Consider the following 16,576-nt stretch of genomic DNA (forward strand, 5'->3'; position numbering starts at 1 on the left):
GAATTGGCAAATCTAGAAAGCTGCTAAATGCCTGTATATCTACACTGATATTTAACATTTTTCACATTGAAATGCTTTAGATAGAAATAAACTTCCTTTAATATTTATTGTTTTATTTACTCCAAAATTGCAAGCACTCTGATAAATGGAGTAATAGTTTCTAGTGTCACTGTGGCCGCGAAATGCCTTTTAGTGTCTTCTGCTGCTGGAACTTAATAATTCATTTTAGCACTTCTATTTGTAAATCACAGAAGGTTTGTTTGATGGACCTGGTGCTAGGGAGAAGTGTCAATACAAATAACCTGTATTTTAGGACCCGTGTCTACATGTGCAATTATTTACATAGGTTTGAGATTGTCTGCACCCTCTGATGTTGGATGCAGTTTTCAGGGCACGACATCTGTTCATTTTCAAACACAAAAGTCATCTATGGGAAGTCTTAGCTTAATATTAATGTGATCGATCTTTTCGTTTTTGTTTTGTTTTGTTTTGGGGGGAGGTTTTGTTTGCTAGGAAGTCTAGCAGCAAATTTGAAGCACACTTCTAAGAACTGTGTAGAATTTTATGGCCTTAAGTTTTTGAGTGAATTAATAAGTGAAATGAAGTGATATCATTATTAACTTCTAGGGAAGAGAAAGTGTCAGTGGCTATACATTAAGAAGACTTGTTTTTTATGACCGTTCACTTTTGCTTAGTCATATTTGGACACTTATGGAGTCTTTTAGACATAAATATGCATAAAGCATAAACCATGCCTTTGAGAAGCTCTCAGTCCTATGGGGGGAGGTATGGCCAAGGGACTGTCACCTGGGAGGCTCTGGTATGACCATAATGGAGAGTGCTTTGAGCATCTGTAATGCCAACTGTGGCAGTAATGAGATCATTGACTATGTTACTAAGGTGAAATCAGAAGTTCATCTAAAATATTTGGCAAATATATTTTTCTTACGATATGACCATCGCCCTGGTGTTCACTATTTTGCATTTTCTGTTTTAGAGACGCCCAAGCAGATGGCCTGCGATGAAATTTCGAAGAGGTTCTGGCCATCCTGCCTATGCTGAAGTTGAACCAGTTGGAGAGAAAGAAGGTTTTATTGTATCAGAGCAGTGCTAAAATTTCTAGGACAGAACAGCACCAGTGCTGGCTTACAGGTGTTAAGACTAAAAATTTGCCTATACCTTTAAGACACACACACACACACACACACACACACACACACACACACACACACACACACACACACACACACACACACACACACACACGGGAGCCCTAAGCTGCTGTAGTCAGAAGGAGATGAGATTTCTGGACAAGCCCAGCCCAGGAAGGGTTAAAAAAAAACCACCCTGAAACTTATAGAGGATACCAATTACCACTGAACATAGAATTCCCTAGTGGAATGACCTCTATAGTGCCCTCAGCACGCTATCTCCTGTGGACTTATCAGAAATATGACAAGATTACAATGCTGTTAGCTTAAGGTGCAGGGTTGCAAAGGGATCAAGACAAAAAATAATAAAGCTTTAGTTCACGAGGGATCTACACCTTGGTTCAAATATTCTTCTCTGGTAACTGTGTTCCACAGCCTGAACCCATTCACTCAAAAGAGCAATGACGAGTATTTCAGTCTGCTGAGAAAAGGAGCTGATGCAGGAGCAAAAACAAACACAAAATAAGAGGTTTTTCTGTCTTTTCACCAGACGTGTGGCTAAAGGGTTTTGTTTTTCTGGTCTAGACCCACCTGTTCCAACCAGTTCATCACTTTACAGGATGAATCTTTTACCTGTCCTGGAGGTTCCGCCTCCGCCTCCCCCTTCCTTGTTCTGGTTGCCCACTCTATGAGCAGTGACCGAATCGCAGCCTTTTAGCTAAGTGCGAGGAAGGAGGGAGAGGCAAAGGAAGCTTCTGGTTCCGCTGCCTCAGACTTAAACATCTGATTTGTCTTAAGAAGTATTGCCTCCACCGCCCACTGTGAAGTCCTATGAAGCCACAGTTGCTCTTGGCTGAAGGAAACAAAAGGAAACAATACTAAGAGTTCCTTAGTCGTTTTTGAAGCAAAAATGTTAAGGGGTTCTAAACACATGGGGGTTTTGTTTTCGCTTTTTACTTTTTGCCGTTTCAGTCCGAAAGGCCCATTTCATTGTCGATTCCAATCTGAGAAGCCATTCAAGGCAGCACATCCCTGGCGATACAAAGAAGGAAAGAACCCTGCTGAATCATACAGTGATTTTCTTTAAAGCACATAGTAGTTACATAAATATATATATAAATATATTTTTGTTTATAACTAACACAAGGCAGGCTCTTGTGACTCAGAGTGCATTTTGTCATCAAGACAAAACAAATGCGAGATGCATTACTGCATACTTCCATAGAGTTGTAAAATAATCCTTAATATTAGAATATTTTTATGTCACTTAGCGGAAGTGGTTCAATTAGTTGCAGTGCTGACCATTTTCCTGCCTATTTGATCTGCTCTCCCGTTCATATCAACCCCTTCCCTCCCTGGTGAAATAAAGCAGATGCAAAAAGCTCCTTAGATGGATCTGTCATTTGCCCCGTAATCACAGTCCAGATTTTGAAACCTCCCCATAAATGAAGACAGGAAAGTCATGCTTGGAGGAGGAAAGTGGTTAATATAGATACTGAGCTCCTAAAGTTTAAATTCAGGTACTGTGTGTACAATTTCATCAACATCTCGACCCATGAAACTTACGTCTTGTGCCAAGAAGCTGTTGATTTCTGTAGGTTACCGTGTCCAACATTTGCAGATTCAGGTATCAAGAAGCAGAGATGTCTCGTAAGCAGCACTTTAATACCAACTTAGCATCTATACACGTGTCTACATCGAATGACATCAGTCCACTAACAGAGTATCATATTTTATCATCACAATTGTCTGATGTAAACTCATGCCATTTTCCATCAAGTATATTTTGCTTTACATTTTTAAGTACCTGATGAGGGTGATAATTTTTTCCTAACCTGCTTAGATAATAATTGCAAAAAAATTGACAAGCAAGGTGATTGAAGGATGTGATGACAATCTCTCTGCTACAGCTACATTCAGTTTATAGGAAATAACCCAACTTATTTCTTGTGGAGTAGGTTTGGTCAGTTAGCAATAGCCAAATGACTTGCCAATGTAATTGGTGCAACGGGTACTCTACAAAGACATAAGGAACACATAGACGATTCCTTCTAGGATAAGATGATGCTTCTTTCACTGGCTTTTGTGTTAGGTGTGGCTTCCAATAGGGCATGATTGACAGTTATATAAGTCATGCATATATATATATATATATATCCAACTCCTTTTGCAATTCTTTGAAGTAGTAATGTTATCTTTATTCCTTTCGAAGCTCATCTTCCATTTTCGATTCAAAAACATTGACAATTCTGTAAAATAACATAAAACTGAATTGTTCAATGAACTAGAGCACCTAGTAATAGGGAAAACTTTTCGGAAGTAAAAAGGCTGCTGAAGTGTGGAAAAACTTCCCAACCAAACCCAAAGTTAAAGGTGGTAAGACGTTTCTGTTGTTTATGAATCTTTTAGTGGTAAGGAGAAAGGCTGGCTGAATCCCCTTTTTTCATGAAACTTTCATTCTACTCTATATCTCTGGTTTGTTCTTTGTGCCCATTTACTGCAAAGGAAGAGCAGACATACACAAAGTTTCTGGAAAGTCAGAATGGACTCTGATGCTTTGGACTTTACATATATTATGTATTAGAAAGGGTGCATCTGTACATTACTTAATATATTATGAACATAGAGAGAGAATAAAAATAATTTTACAAATTAAGAATAGCAAAGGAACACATACAATGTTCTGGAGAAATAGATAAATGGTGCTACGGAGGAAGTTAGTTATTTCGTCTTAATTATTTGTAAAAACATTTAGTGAAGAGGTAAAGGTACTAAAGGTCAAGAAAAATATCTTAAGCCAACACTTGACCACAGTGTTGGTTTGTTTATGACAGGTTTGGACTTCAAGATATACTAACAACTAGAAAACTAAAGATAAATAATGAAGTACAATCTATCCCCCATTATTATTTTAGTTTGAGATACCTAGGGCAGTTGCTCATCTCTCTCACAGGGAGCTTCTAGAATGTGCTGTCCAATATTATACCCATTAGCCAAGTGTAGCGCTTTAAATTAATTAAAATTCAATAAAAATAAAAATTCAGTTCTTCAGTCACACTAGCCCGATTTCAAGCACCCAGTAGTTACATGTGGTTCGTGGCCACCATATTGGTCAACACAGAACACTCCTGTCGTTGCAGAGAATTCTACTAACACTGCTGTAGAGGTCTTTCCTTTTAACACTCTCCCCTTGAAGAAAAGGAAGAGGAGAAGAAATAGATTTGATCGTTCCTGGGCCTATCTAAGTGTTTTTGCTCGTGGAGAGGCAGCATAGAGTAATGAAAAGAATCCCAGCTGACACAGCTTTGAGTCTCCACTATGTTATCTTGGGAAAATCACTTTAACCGCCATGAGTCTCAATTTGCAAGTTTGGAAAATAAAAATATTTTTGTCCTGTCTTCCTTGCAAGATGATTATTATGCAGATTGACTAAATGTATAGACTTTTAAAACTTTATGTCAACAGAACCCATATAAAGCACATCTGTTGGTCCAGTACCAGCCCGGATTTATATTCCAAGGGAAAAAAGTCCATCCATCCTAAAAGCATTCAATCAAATCAATACAGTTCTTGAGAAAATGCCAAAGGAGAATCCACTCAAACCACACAGAACTGCTTAAATTCTTTTCTTCCCATATTAATGTTTTCTCTTAATATTTCCTCTGCATGACATCAGCCTCAACTATCCCTCCTCCCCCACAACAAAGCCCCTATGTGCTTCCTTCCCTGGCTCAGCTCTTTATTGTACAGAGCCACTGAGCCTCTCTAGTTTCTTCTGAATTTCCCAGTTTACTCTTCACAGCAAAGGGAAGCTCAGGAGCTGAGCAGCAGGCTTCTCTTTAGAAGAAAAATACCTCTAACAAATAATTTCAAATATGTGTTTTATCCCTGTAACACAAATGTAAGGGGCTGTCACATTAAAATATAAAAATACGTGGAACTTAATTTTAAATGTAAAAATTTGCAAATGCACACTATATGAAAGGAATAAAATAAATTTAAATGTGGCTAATATGTAGACAATATATATTCTCAGATTAGTATGATTTATTGGTTTTGGCAAAAAATTCTTATGTTATTTCCTCATTCTGAGGGCGTATAAATTTGGTAATGCCCTTAGTGTCTAGAGCCCAGGGCAAAAAAAAAGTTTTGCTGCACCCCGTGCCTTGGTTGAAGACACTTCTATGATAAGAAATTGATATTTAAGTAAGACTAACTGAAAAATAGATGCTATGGTTAAGGCCTCTTCCTCCTATGAAATGTTATTTTGCTTTGTATTTCTTCCAGAATTTTTTAGATATTTTATTATGATGTGTTTTATTAATTCCCAAAGATTGCTCTTGTTTTCACTTTCCCAGCCTTCAGCTTTCAGCATCAGCATCTATATGCCAGAATCACTGGAGCTCATCTAATCTGACCTCTTCATTTACAGATCAGAAAAATTGAGGCCCAGAGAGATATAGTAATTTTCCCAGCATCAGAACTGGGTCTTGAACTGGTTGTTTTTGTTCCAGTTCCCTTTGCCTACACCCCTTCATGAGCATTTAAGGCCAACCAAGCAGCTTAGATGGCACACTCTACCTAAAAACAAATTGTATTTGCTATACTGACTCTCTGTTCTGTCTTTAATAGAGCACATTGGACCAATATTCCTCCATCATGTGGCTGTCTTAAGAATGGTACCATTTTATAACAGCCAGTAATTTCAAGTTCTGGCTATTTCAGAGTCTTTATTTGGTTTTGCATGTCCCTTTCTTTCACTCCTACCTGTGGCCACCTAAGTTAGCAATACTATCTTGTGCCATATAAAGTTGTACCGCCTTTGTTTCATTTCTTCCCAGGTGTACCTGAAAACTAGTAATCTTCAGAGCAGGTTTTCTTACTAAATTATCATAATTCATTTTGAACCTAAGAAGCTTTTTTGAGCAAATATTATGAGGTCTGTGGCATGATGTATTATATACTCCGATTTCCTTGTGTTTGTAGAGCACAGAGCGCTTTACATTTTACAGAGCACTTTGATTCATTTCTTCATTTGTTCATTCATTCAACCAGCCAATTCACTTAAATATTTGTTGAGCAGCTACCGGAACCAAGTTCCTGTGCTAGATCTTGTGATATACAGTGATAAATACAAACAATAAGAGATCAGGCATGTCCACTGATAATTGTAATATGGTGAAATCCTCAAACACAACTTTGCAAATTGATAGGATCACTATTACTCTATCCAATTTCCAGTTCCAATTTCTATTCTGCTTAGATAGGGAACTCTCAAGTATTGGCCTGAGGAACGTTTCTGAAATATGATACATCACTGCCCATCTCTGCTGTTTGCTCTGTTTCAAAAGATGTGTTAATTTCATTTATAAGAGGAACAGTTACTCATGCAAAATTGTCCCAGACCCAGGAGGACTTTCTAGGCCACTTAAATTCTTCCTGATCAGGCGTTATAACAGTTCACTGTCTTACGCTAATATTTCTGTTGTGGCTTTGTGAATTATCAGCATCATCGTTTCCAGGTCTTCCAGAAGCACCAGTAGATCAAAGAAACATTTGCACGTTAGGTGTATGTGGTTGTTTGTCATTCATTAGACTGTCTCAGGTTTTCTCAACCTCAGCACTGTTGACATTTTGGGCCCCCTAATTCTCAATGGAGGATGGGCTGGTGGGAGTGGTCCCTTGCATTGTAGGGCGTTTAGCAGCTTACGGGCTTCTGTTGACTACATGCCAGTAGTTCACATACACACACACACACACCCAGCTGTGAAAACGAAAGATGTCTCCAGACAATGTCCCAGAGGACATGCCAACTGTCCTCTGGGGGTGAGATTGGGAAAACTACTGAATTATCTAATGAATAAAATATATCAGGAGGAAAAAAGAAACGTTTCTCTTTCTCTTGTCACTTAATCTTCATTATAGATAGGTTTTTTAATTAATAATAAGACTTGGCATCAGAAACTCTTTGAATTAGAAGGGACTATAAAAGTCACTAGTTCAACCACAACCCCAAATCGTCTTTATCTATTTCTCCATCTCTCAGTTTTACAAATGTATTGAGAAATCAGAAGATTGGTTATCTCTGGAACTTAGAAATTTACTTCTCATAGTGAGAGATAAGGCTGTTTGGTATTTTTACTTTGCCCTGAAATCGCTGCTGCAATGATTTTTGCTTCAGTTGGGGACTTGGTGTCATACAACTTCAGTATCTCAGAGACTTGGAGGAGTTTTCTTTTGGTTATTTCACATGTCTACAGATCTTGCTCCATCATCCTGCTTTCAAAATGTGCATAGAAGTTGATGTCTGGTACATCTAATTTTAAGTATATCTGCATGAGCTTTCTATTTTCCTTGAGTTTTCTGTCTCTGATATTGATTTTTTATTGCGCCTCTTTGGGAAAAACATTTGACTGTCCCAAGTGATCAAAAGTTGGAAATGTCCAAATGTCTAAATATGTCAAGCCAAAGTTCCTGCCGATTTAATGTGCCTTATTTCAGCTTTCCTGTAATTTCCTATAAATAACCCTGTGTTTGTACTTGTGTCTGTGCTGCACCAGTTGGAAAACTTGGTGAAGTTATGAAAGACAACCCCTTAAGAGCACAGGCTCCGGACGCGCAGGCTCAGCGGCCATGGCTCACGGGCCCAGCCGCTCCACGGCATGCGGGATCCCCCCAGACCGGGGCACGAACCCATACCCCCCGCATCGGCAGGCGGACTCCCAACCACTGCACCACCAGGGAAGCCCTGGAAACATTCTTAATTATTTGCTACAAGCTGCTAATATGCACACACGACTAAAAGCCTTGATTAGGAAGTCCAAGGCTATAAAATATTGGCAAGCACATCCAGAGTGACCTCTCCCAAGACCATCACAGAAATCAGAAAACTCCAGCCGAGGAGATCCTCAAGTGTGTATGTGAATTCCTTCTCTACCACTGTCATACCAGACACCACGGTAACACTTAAGGCTTTGATTAAGTTGATCTTCCAATTTCAACTTAAACTGCAACGTATCTGCCTAATTACTGCCTGACATACCTTTTAAACCATCCAGTTCCCAGTGCTCTCACAATAATTGTTGCAAAGCAGTAAGATGATAATTGTTCAAGTAAAATAGCCTAAATTCTTGAATCGATTCTCCATAACAAAGTTATGGAACCCACCATCATTGGCTTTTCAGTGTTAATTCTTGTTAATTTCCAGATCACTGTCCACACTGAAAGAGTCTATGTTACTTTAAATCCAGAATAAAAAGCTGGAAAAAAATTAATGCAAATCATATGCTCGTGCTCATCTTTTTCTAATTTCTAAGATTTATTAACATTTGAGAATTACTTTAATAAAAAAAGCCTCTCCTAATGGACTAAAATAAAAAATTTTGCCTTGGGAGATAGTGATATTCATTTTGATTCCAGTTGAAAAAGCTCAGTGACTTCTCTCATTACCACTGGAGTATTGATTTTTTTTAAAAAAAAAATTCTGTCTCTTCCTTAGCATTACATATATATATATATATATATTTATGACCAAAATATCATTTACTAATCATGCAGCTCTAAACCTTTCGTGCCTATCAAATAGATACATAGCATGAAACTAATTTTAGACGTTTGTTATGTGGGAAGAGGTATAGGAATGGGTGGATGGGAATGCTTCATGGGAAAAGTAAAGATCAAAATATGCTATCAAGCAGAATTTTCAACTTCTTCAGAGTAATGTGCAAATAAATATTCAGTGAAGACCACCTCAAATTTAAGTCGTCCAGACATTGAGACACGGGGGCACAGATCCTGTAAGTTATGCTAAGAACCATGTGACATCCAGAAGGTAAAGGTGTCCTCATTTAAGCTAAAGCTCAGCCATCACCCACCTGTACCTCGTCTAGGGCACCAATCCTAAAATCATTAAGGCTTTTGCTCTAGGGAATTGGGTTACTTATATGCAAGTAATGACCAAAAAGAGACTTTTTGCTTATCCCCCTCTGACTTACAAGGCATGACCATGTTCTCTGAATCCCTTACAACAGAGACCATGAGACAGCCAACCACACACAGGAAATAAAATACAATAAAAAATATAAATAATTTTCCTGAGGAAAAGATAAGAAAGGGTACCGTATTCTATAGACCCAGAGCTGGATCTCTGTGAAGTTTAACCATCTGGGGACCCAGACTCCATCCTATTGTCTAGACTTTGTGGTCATGCCTAAGCAACCATTTTAAAGCTAGTTTGAACAAAAATATACTCGAGTGTCATCGTTTTAGCAGAGAAACAAAAACTCATATGAAGTGTCTTCCACCAGGCTACTCTGAAAATACCATCAAGTGAAATCAGAGCTTCCCTTGCTGAAAAATGTTAAAATCATTTTAGGGAAGTGAATTAAGTTTCTTTAGACACAAACACTTTGTGTTTATTAGAACTAAATCTCAGGGCCCTAGCTGAGAAGGGGGAAGTCTTTTCATTGGTTGGTCAAAGCAAATCTCTCATTTGCCTCATTTGAGGCATTTGGACAGTGCCTGGGAAGTACATTATTTTCAGGGGGAAAAAGAAACAGCCTTTTTTTTTGCATGCCAGCTGGGATCATGGGAACTTCCAGTGCCAGGAATTTACTACTGTTTCTGGTAATTTTGCCTGTAGTCATTTGAAACGTTGCAGGGTGAAAGGAGGAGAAGCCAGGCACCCGGAGGGCTGTCTGTGTTTCACGCCAGTTGGACCAGCGCAGAGAATATTTGTAAATGCATTTCGAAGTGGATATAATTGTAGCCTTTGTCAGAATCACAAAGCTCTCTGTGGAGCTGCTGAAAAGAGAACACTGGGGGGAAAATCCGACCCTCTACACCCAGTCAGCCGCAAACAAAAGGAAAGACGGTGGGTGAGCCCATCACATTGCGAGTTTGTTTCTGTTTTCCACAGCCCTGGACTTCAAATCAAGGACATGTCTGCCAGGTGAAGGTTAATTTTGCTGAGGTTTTCCAAAACTTCATTTAATACTTGGAAAACTGAGCATTTTGAATTTACTCCAGTCCTCCGGGCATAATTCCTATTTCCTTTGCCATGTCAATGAGACATCGGAGACCACATTTTTTCGTGGTAAAATAATGTTCGCATACTTCATGATGACCTCATGCTTGACATACCTGAACCTGCAAATGTAAAAAACGATTGTATCTGAATTTGCACTGATGGTGTCTGATAGCAGAAGACCTTTACTGGAATCCTCTGTTTAAGTTCAATAATTCAGATGCTACATACTTCTGCAAGCTTCTTGATTATTTTCACTGTAAGATTAATTATCTAAGTTTGAATGTATTTCCTTACAGTCTGTTAATTTGCCATCTATCTTTTACCTGGGGATCATTATGATTGCAATCATTCATTAAAGTTCTCCTCACACAGCTTCTTAAACCAAGTTTTTCTGCATTTCTTCTGCTTACAGTATGTGGAGAATCTTGTTTTGTTTTATTTCCTAGTAATCATTTTGTAAGAAAGCCAGTGTATCAACTGCCAGGGTGACACAATTCATCTTTTAAGGTCTGGAAGCTGGTGATGACCAAATGCTATGTGTGTTCTCTCTGTCAATTGCGATTTTCAGAATTAAATCATGTTTTCTTTCACTTTCAGTTGGAGTTAACACATTTGGGATTTTTAGAAGGGGGAGAAGGGGGCAATTTGCGTAATACTGCTGTCATATTTGACTACATATTAAAAACAATAAATGATCATTCTGTTTTAATTTCTTATACATGTTTACCCGTGTCTTTCAATGTATTTTTGTTTCCTTTCCACCATTAGCTTTTGAAACATTTTACCTATTGTGGAAGAAAATCTACCTGCTGTGTCCAGAGCCACAGGCTAATGACAGGGTAGAAAATCCTTTTGTTTCTAAATGTGCCCAGGTGTGGGACCGATACCAACTAGAGTGAACTATAGAAAACGGAGGACCTGGAATGTCACAGCAACTAGGTGGAAACTTGGTCTCCACTCACAACCCACAGAGCCCAAATGTTGTGTCCTTCTGGACCAGACAGGTGGGATCTGAGCTGCCAGTGTAAATCCTCATACCGGAATAAGTCAAGGGGCTGCAGTTCAGCTCCTGCCTCTGTCACTAGTCTTGGTTCACGAACCTCCGTGACTTTCCAAATGAGTTGCTGAAGGTTCTCTCTTATTCCATCCCCTTTTCCCAAACTGGAAAGGATTGTATGTCTTTCTCAGCTAATTTAAGTAGAATGTCTGAAGTGAGATGCTTTGAAGTCCAAATATTCTTTCCCTGTTTCTTGATCCACCACTCTCAGGCTATCCTTTTAACAGCACCAAGTACCCACAGGCCTGAACCCCGGAACCAGGAAGCAAGTGCCAGAAGGTGCAGGGAATCCCAGCCAGTGGCGCTGGTTGAGCAATTGCTCTGTGCAATTCAAGAGTGATTTTAAAAATCTTACCTCTGTATGGATCTTTTGGACTGTGCTGATTAAACTTTGATATCATGGAGTAAATTCAGAACTGCGATTTTAAATGGTGTAAATTGTTTTATGATGCCCAAAGGGAAAAGTTATTAATGCAAATCATGCAACTTTCCCTGACAGTACAAAAACATTAAGCCCAGTGCTTTTAATGTGTACCATTTCTTTAATAATGCAGTGGAAATGTTAAGGAAAAAAAGCTAATGACAATCATAAAACTTTTAAATTAGCTGTAGATCTATCTCCTATAAATTCAGGTCTTTTCCTCACAGGCCCTCTATTCCAAACCACTATGTTCAGAATCAGAGCCTTCTGACATGGAGTTAGGAATTTTTTTCTCCCTCAGTTTATTTTAACTAACATTCATTGAATGTCTATCTTGTGCTATGCAGTTGCCTGACTCCAGGGCTCCACAAACAAAAGAGATCAAGTCCTTGTTTTCAGTTAGCCTATAGTATAGTAGGGGAGACAAACGTTTAAACAAATATGGCAGGTCAAGGATGATAGGCCCGAGGATAGAAATATTTACACAGTACAGTGAAGTTACAGAGGAGGAGCGAGTCAATTCTGTATGGAAAGGGTCAGGACAGCCTTCATGGAGCAAGGGATATATGAACATGATCTTGGCAGGTGAGTAGGCCTTCAGCAGGGGACAATACAGGCAGCCCAAGGTTGGGGTGCTATGAGCAAACGGACCAGCCGGGGTAGAGGAGCAAGGAGAGGAAGGCTGGAGAGTAAAGCCCTTGATGACACTCACAGGCCTTCAGGGTATGACTTCAAAGCAGTAGATGGACTTGAAAGTTTTTCAGTAGAGGGGCCACGGAAACCACCCCGCTTTAGAAAGATGACCCAGTAGGCGAAGCAATGGATGAACTGCCGGGGAGACATAGCTGGACACCATTCTGGAGGCAACTACTCATGTCTGGCTACTGTTCTTTGGCTACTATTCCTCCTTCGTTCTCAGATCGTGGCCTCCATTTAGTCAGTCCTCTACTAATAAAATCCAATGTTAACGAATTTGTTGTCTGGACCCATGCCAAGGTCCTAGCTGAGGTGAGACCCTTTGACCCCTTTTCTCTGCCGAGGAGGTTCTTTTCCTGCTTGGATTCGCACAACCGATAACAAAACTGATGCTGAGATTGAAATAGCACGAGCTTCATTCAATGGCCAAAGAGTGGAGAAGCTGGAACTTAGTTCACAAACCGACTTCTCAACTTGACTAGGGCTGAGGCACCATATGTATAAGAGGGTCAAAGTAAAAGGGAAGGAATTGAGTAAAGAGAGGGAGGAATGAATATGCATGACTTATCCAAGAACAGGGGTGTAGCTGGGACTGGGAACCAAGGCAACACTCCATTTCAGGAGTCATAAATCTCTCAGAATGGGTAGAGGATAAGACCCACTTAGATGATGGAGAGAAAATGAGACTTGCCGAAAGAATGGGCTCTTCCGGCTGTTGTCATAGCAACCATCAACTGTCATGGCACAGGTGAGCGAGTCATTTAACATGCTAATATATTACAGTGAGCGTAGAATGAGTCTCAAGGTCTACTGGAGGTCAGGTTCACGAAGCCAACTGGCCTTGTGACTGGTGTTCGCAAATGTAGAAGCACAGAAACCAGCAACAGTTTTGTGATACTCCTTAGGCCTCCCATCTACATACAAGTCTAAATGTAGGGCGTTTATAGTTTTGGGAAATTTCAAAAATGTGTCAAAGAGAGAAAACCAACGAGAGTCCCGTCGCGTTCGCGACTTGAGGCCGTGTAGGAAGCCCAGCCGCCACCTAGTGAAGGGCCTCTTATTTTCCGTGAGTCGTTATCATTTTAAAGACACAGTGAGGGCTTCCCTGGTGGCGCAGTGGTTGAGAACCCGCCTGCCGATGCAGGGGACACTGGTTCGTGCCCCGGTCCGGGAAGATCCCACGTGCCGCGGAGCGGCTGGGCCTGTGAGCCACGGCGGCTGCGCCTGCGCGTCTGGAGCCTGTGCTCCACAACGGGAGAGACCACAACAGTGAGAAGCCCGCGTAACGCAAAAAAAAAAAAAAAAAAAAAGACACAGTGAAATGTACTTGGCCTCCCAGAGCAAATGCACTTCACAAATGCCAACACCTCCTGATAAATGTTAATTGACCCCTTTCAAATGTGCATTCCTCTCACTGGCTGCAATAAACTTTACTCAGGGTTTTGAACTTCTCCCACATATTCTCCTGACATTTTTTTCGGTGAACTTTACAGACAGTTTGGGGTTGCAGGGTAACACTGGGATATTTTTCTCCCCAGACTTCTTTGTACAATTGCAATTTAGATTTCCTCCCAAAAGGATTCACTGTGGCATGAGCCCTGGTAGAGTGGGAAGCAAATTTCTCCTGCTGCAGTTTGGCTGTAAGCCTGGAGGATGGGACGCATACAGTATTCTAAATGCCATAGAGAGAAAATTAAAATAAAAATAAAAATAAAATAAATAAATAAATGCCATAGAACCTTGCATCTTATTTTGTTCTAGAATGTTTTAACTCTTCATCAGGGTGCCTTGAAGTGAGATCCTGAATAAGCAAAAACAGCATGGCCAGAAAGAGATATGCGACTTGCGAAAAATGAAGCATCCCTTTTGTAAACCGGTGTCGTGTCGAATTTACTTAGATGTCATTTTCCTGAGGAAATGTACGTTGTTTGAAGAAGACCAGATCTCAGTGGGTTAAATGGTAGTAAAGCTAACAAGAAAGGAGCACGTGGTTAGAGACAAAAGTGAAAATGAGGGCATCAATATCACAGGAGACTCCCCAGTGGCGAGGACAGCAGATGGGAAGTGAGTGGGGAGGACGGGGGGCCATGTGGATTTTCTATTGTTTTACTTGATGCCCTGATATGAAGCTTTATTGAGGCACCGGGGTGGGAGTTCATTGACTTCAGACAGATTGCCGCAGTCATTTTGATTTCCTTGACAGAAAACGACAACTGATAACAGACCTGGCAGTCAAGGCACAGAGACATTGAAAACATCAGTTCCTGCTAAAACAGGAAGGAAGGTCTACTGGTGATTGCTTTTTGCCCTTCTGATAAATGTCAGACCAGGATGCCCCTACGATCAAGGGCTCACGGAGGCTCAAGGGCCTCTGCTCTCAAGTTTACATATGTCAGTTTCCTGAGCTCATTTTTCTCTCTCTGCCAATAATATGAACTATCAGGCCATCTGATACCTATGCACGTAGCAATCAAGGGGACAAACTCTGTGACATCGCCCAGCTGACCTCTCAAAGCCCAGATTTCTTCATCTATAAAACGACGCTTCAGATAGTACGTCCTTCCTAGGATTATTGTGACAAATAAATAAGCTAAAATATTTAGCTTTATGTTATATTCATAACACCCAATAAAATTATGCTATCACATTGCCTACGAAAGATATGTTGATTTGGGCACAAAAATGTTTTCTTAGTCCTTAAGATAAATTTAAGGCAAAGAAGCAGAGAGGTGCAATTAACTTCAAGCGCAGATTGGAAAATAAGCAGCTCAAACTGGAAACTGCACGGGAGGAAAGCTGCTTCCCTTAGACTCTTATTTCATTCTCTCCGCAAGTCTCATTTTTCTCTCTAGCATCTACACTGATCTTAGCTTCTCCCCATTCTGACAGAGTTATCAGAGTGAAGAAGAGGGAGCTTTAAACCTTAGTGATGAAAAAGTGAAAAATTAACTTCAAAAAAATTTTAAATAATTTAATTAAATAAAAAATTAAACACAACAATAACACTATATGTTACTAACATTTGGTTATATAATTTAAAGAGATCCCTGCTCTTTTTTGACTTTATTCATTTGTTTATGATTTCACAGAAAAATCAAGTAAGCCTTCTGAGTGTTATTTTAATCCAGTTTGCCCACACAAAGACCACCACTGCTCAGGAAGCAACTCAAAGCAGAGGTCTCTGTAATGTGACAGTAGGCTCACCCAGGTCCAGCAAACAAAACACATGCATCAGCAGATCCCCCAACTCAAGAACTGGATTTTCATTTGCTGTGCATTTTATTTTGAGGATTCATTCAATGAATGTTTGCTGATCATCTTCCAAAGCCAAGTACTGTTTCATGTGCCAGAAATTCAATGATTTATTTATTTCACAAATACTTATATACTGTTTTTCTTATGCCAGGCACTGATCTAAACTTGACAGATATTAAATTATTGAATTCCCTTATTACCCTTCTTAGCAGCTGCTCTTTCTATCTCCATGTGCCATAGACTGAATGTTTTCAATCCCCCAAAATTCGCAGGTTGAAACCTAATCCCCAGTGGGATGGTATTAAGAGGTGGGGGCTTTTGGAAGGGATTAGGTTGGAGGGTGGAGCCCTCATGAATGGGATTAGTGCCCTTATGAAAGAGACTCCAGAAAGCTCTCACCCCTCCCACCACATGAGGTCACAGTGAGAAGATGTCTCTGAACCAGGAAGGGGTTTTCACCAGACACCCAATCTGCTAGAGCCTTCACCTTGAACTTTCCAGACTCCAGACTATAAGAAATAAATCTCTGCTGTTTATAAAGCCACCCAGTCTATGGTATTTTGTCACAGCAACCTGAACAGACTAAGACCCCATGTCACAGAAGAGGGAGTAGAAGAAATCAGTGGTTGAGCAACTGGTCCACAGCTGCCCAGCAAGTGAGAAGCAGAGACCAGGCACACACCGAGGGGTCAAGCTGCTGGTCACCACTCTGGGCTGCCTTTCAAGCAAAACAGTGACCAAACAACAGAAATCCCTTGCCCTTGTGTATTTATACTCTGATGGGGTTAGAAAGACAGTAAAAGTTATCTAAATAAAATCACCCCATTGTAAAGCAATTATACTCCAATAAAGATGTTAAAAACAAACAAACAAACAAATAAATAATATCCATTAAAATAGGTTACAAAATAGATGCTCTGTAGAGAAATACAACAGAGAAGGGAACTCAGCAATCTTGGAGAAGAGGA

General features: G+C 40.0%; 1 protein-coding gene across 4 annotated transcripts in view; it reads left to right on the forward strand.

Annotated features, from left to right (window-relative positions):
• Positions 1 to 10,895, forward strand: part of PLXDC2 (plexin domain containing 2) — a 434,034-nt gene extending 423,139 nt beyond the window's left edge. For all 4 annotated transcript variants that reach the window (XM_067030372.1, XM_067030371.1, XM_067030373.1 and 1 more), the window contains one exon: positions 998 to 10,895. In XM_067030372.1, the coding sequence (XP_066886473.1) occupies positions 998 to 1,114 (117 nt within the window). In that variant the 3' untranslated portion in view covers positions 1,115 to 10,895. The remainder of the gene's footprint in view (positions 1 to 997) is intronic.
• The last annotated feature ends 5,681 nt before the right edge of the window (positions 10,896 to 16,576 follow it).

The sequence above is a fragment of the Kogia breviceps genome, chromosome 3 (genome assembly GCF_026419965.1).
Source record: "Kogia breviceps isolate mKogBre1 chromosome 3, mKogBre1 haplotype 1, whole genome shotgun sequence".
In the NCBI taxonomy this organism is placed as follows: domain Eukaryota; kingdom Metazoa; phylum Chordata; class Mammalia; order Artiodactyla; family Physeteridae; genus Kogia; species Kogia breviceps.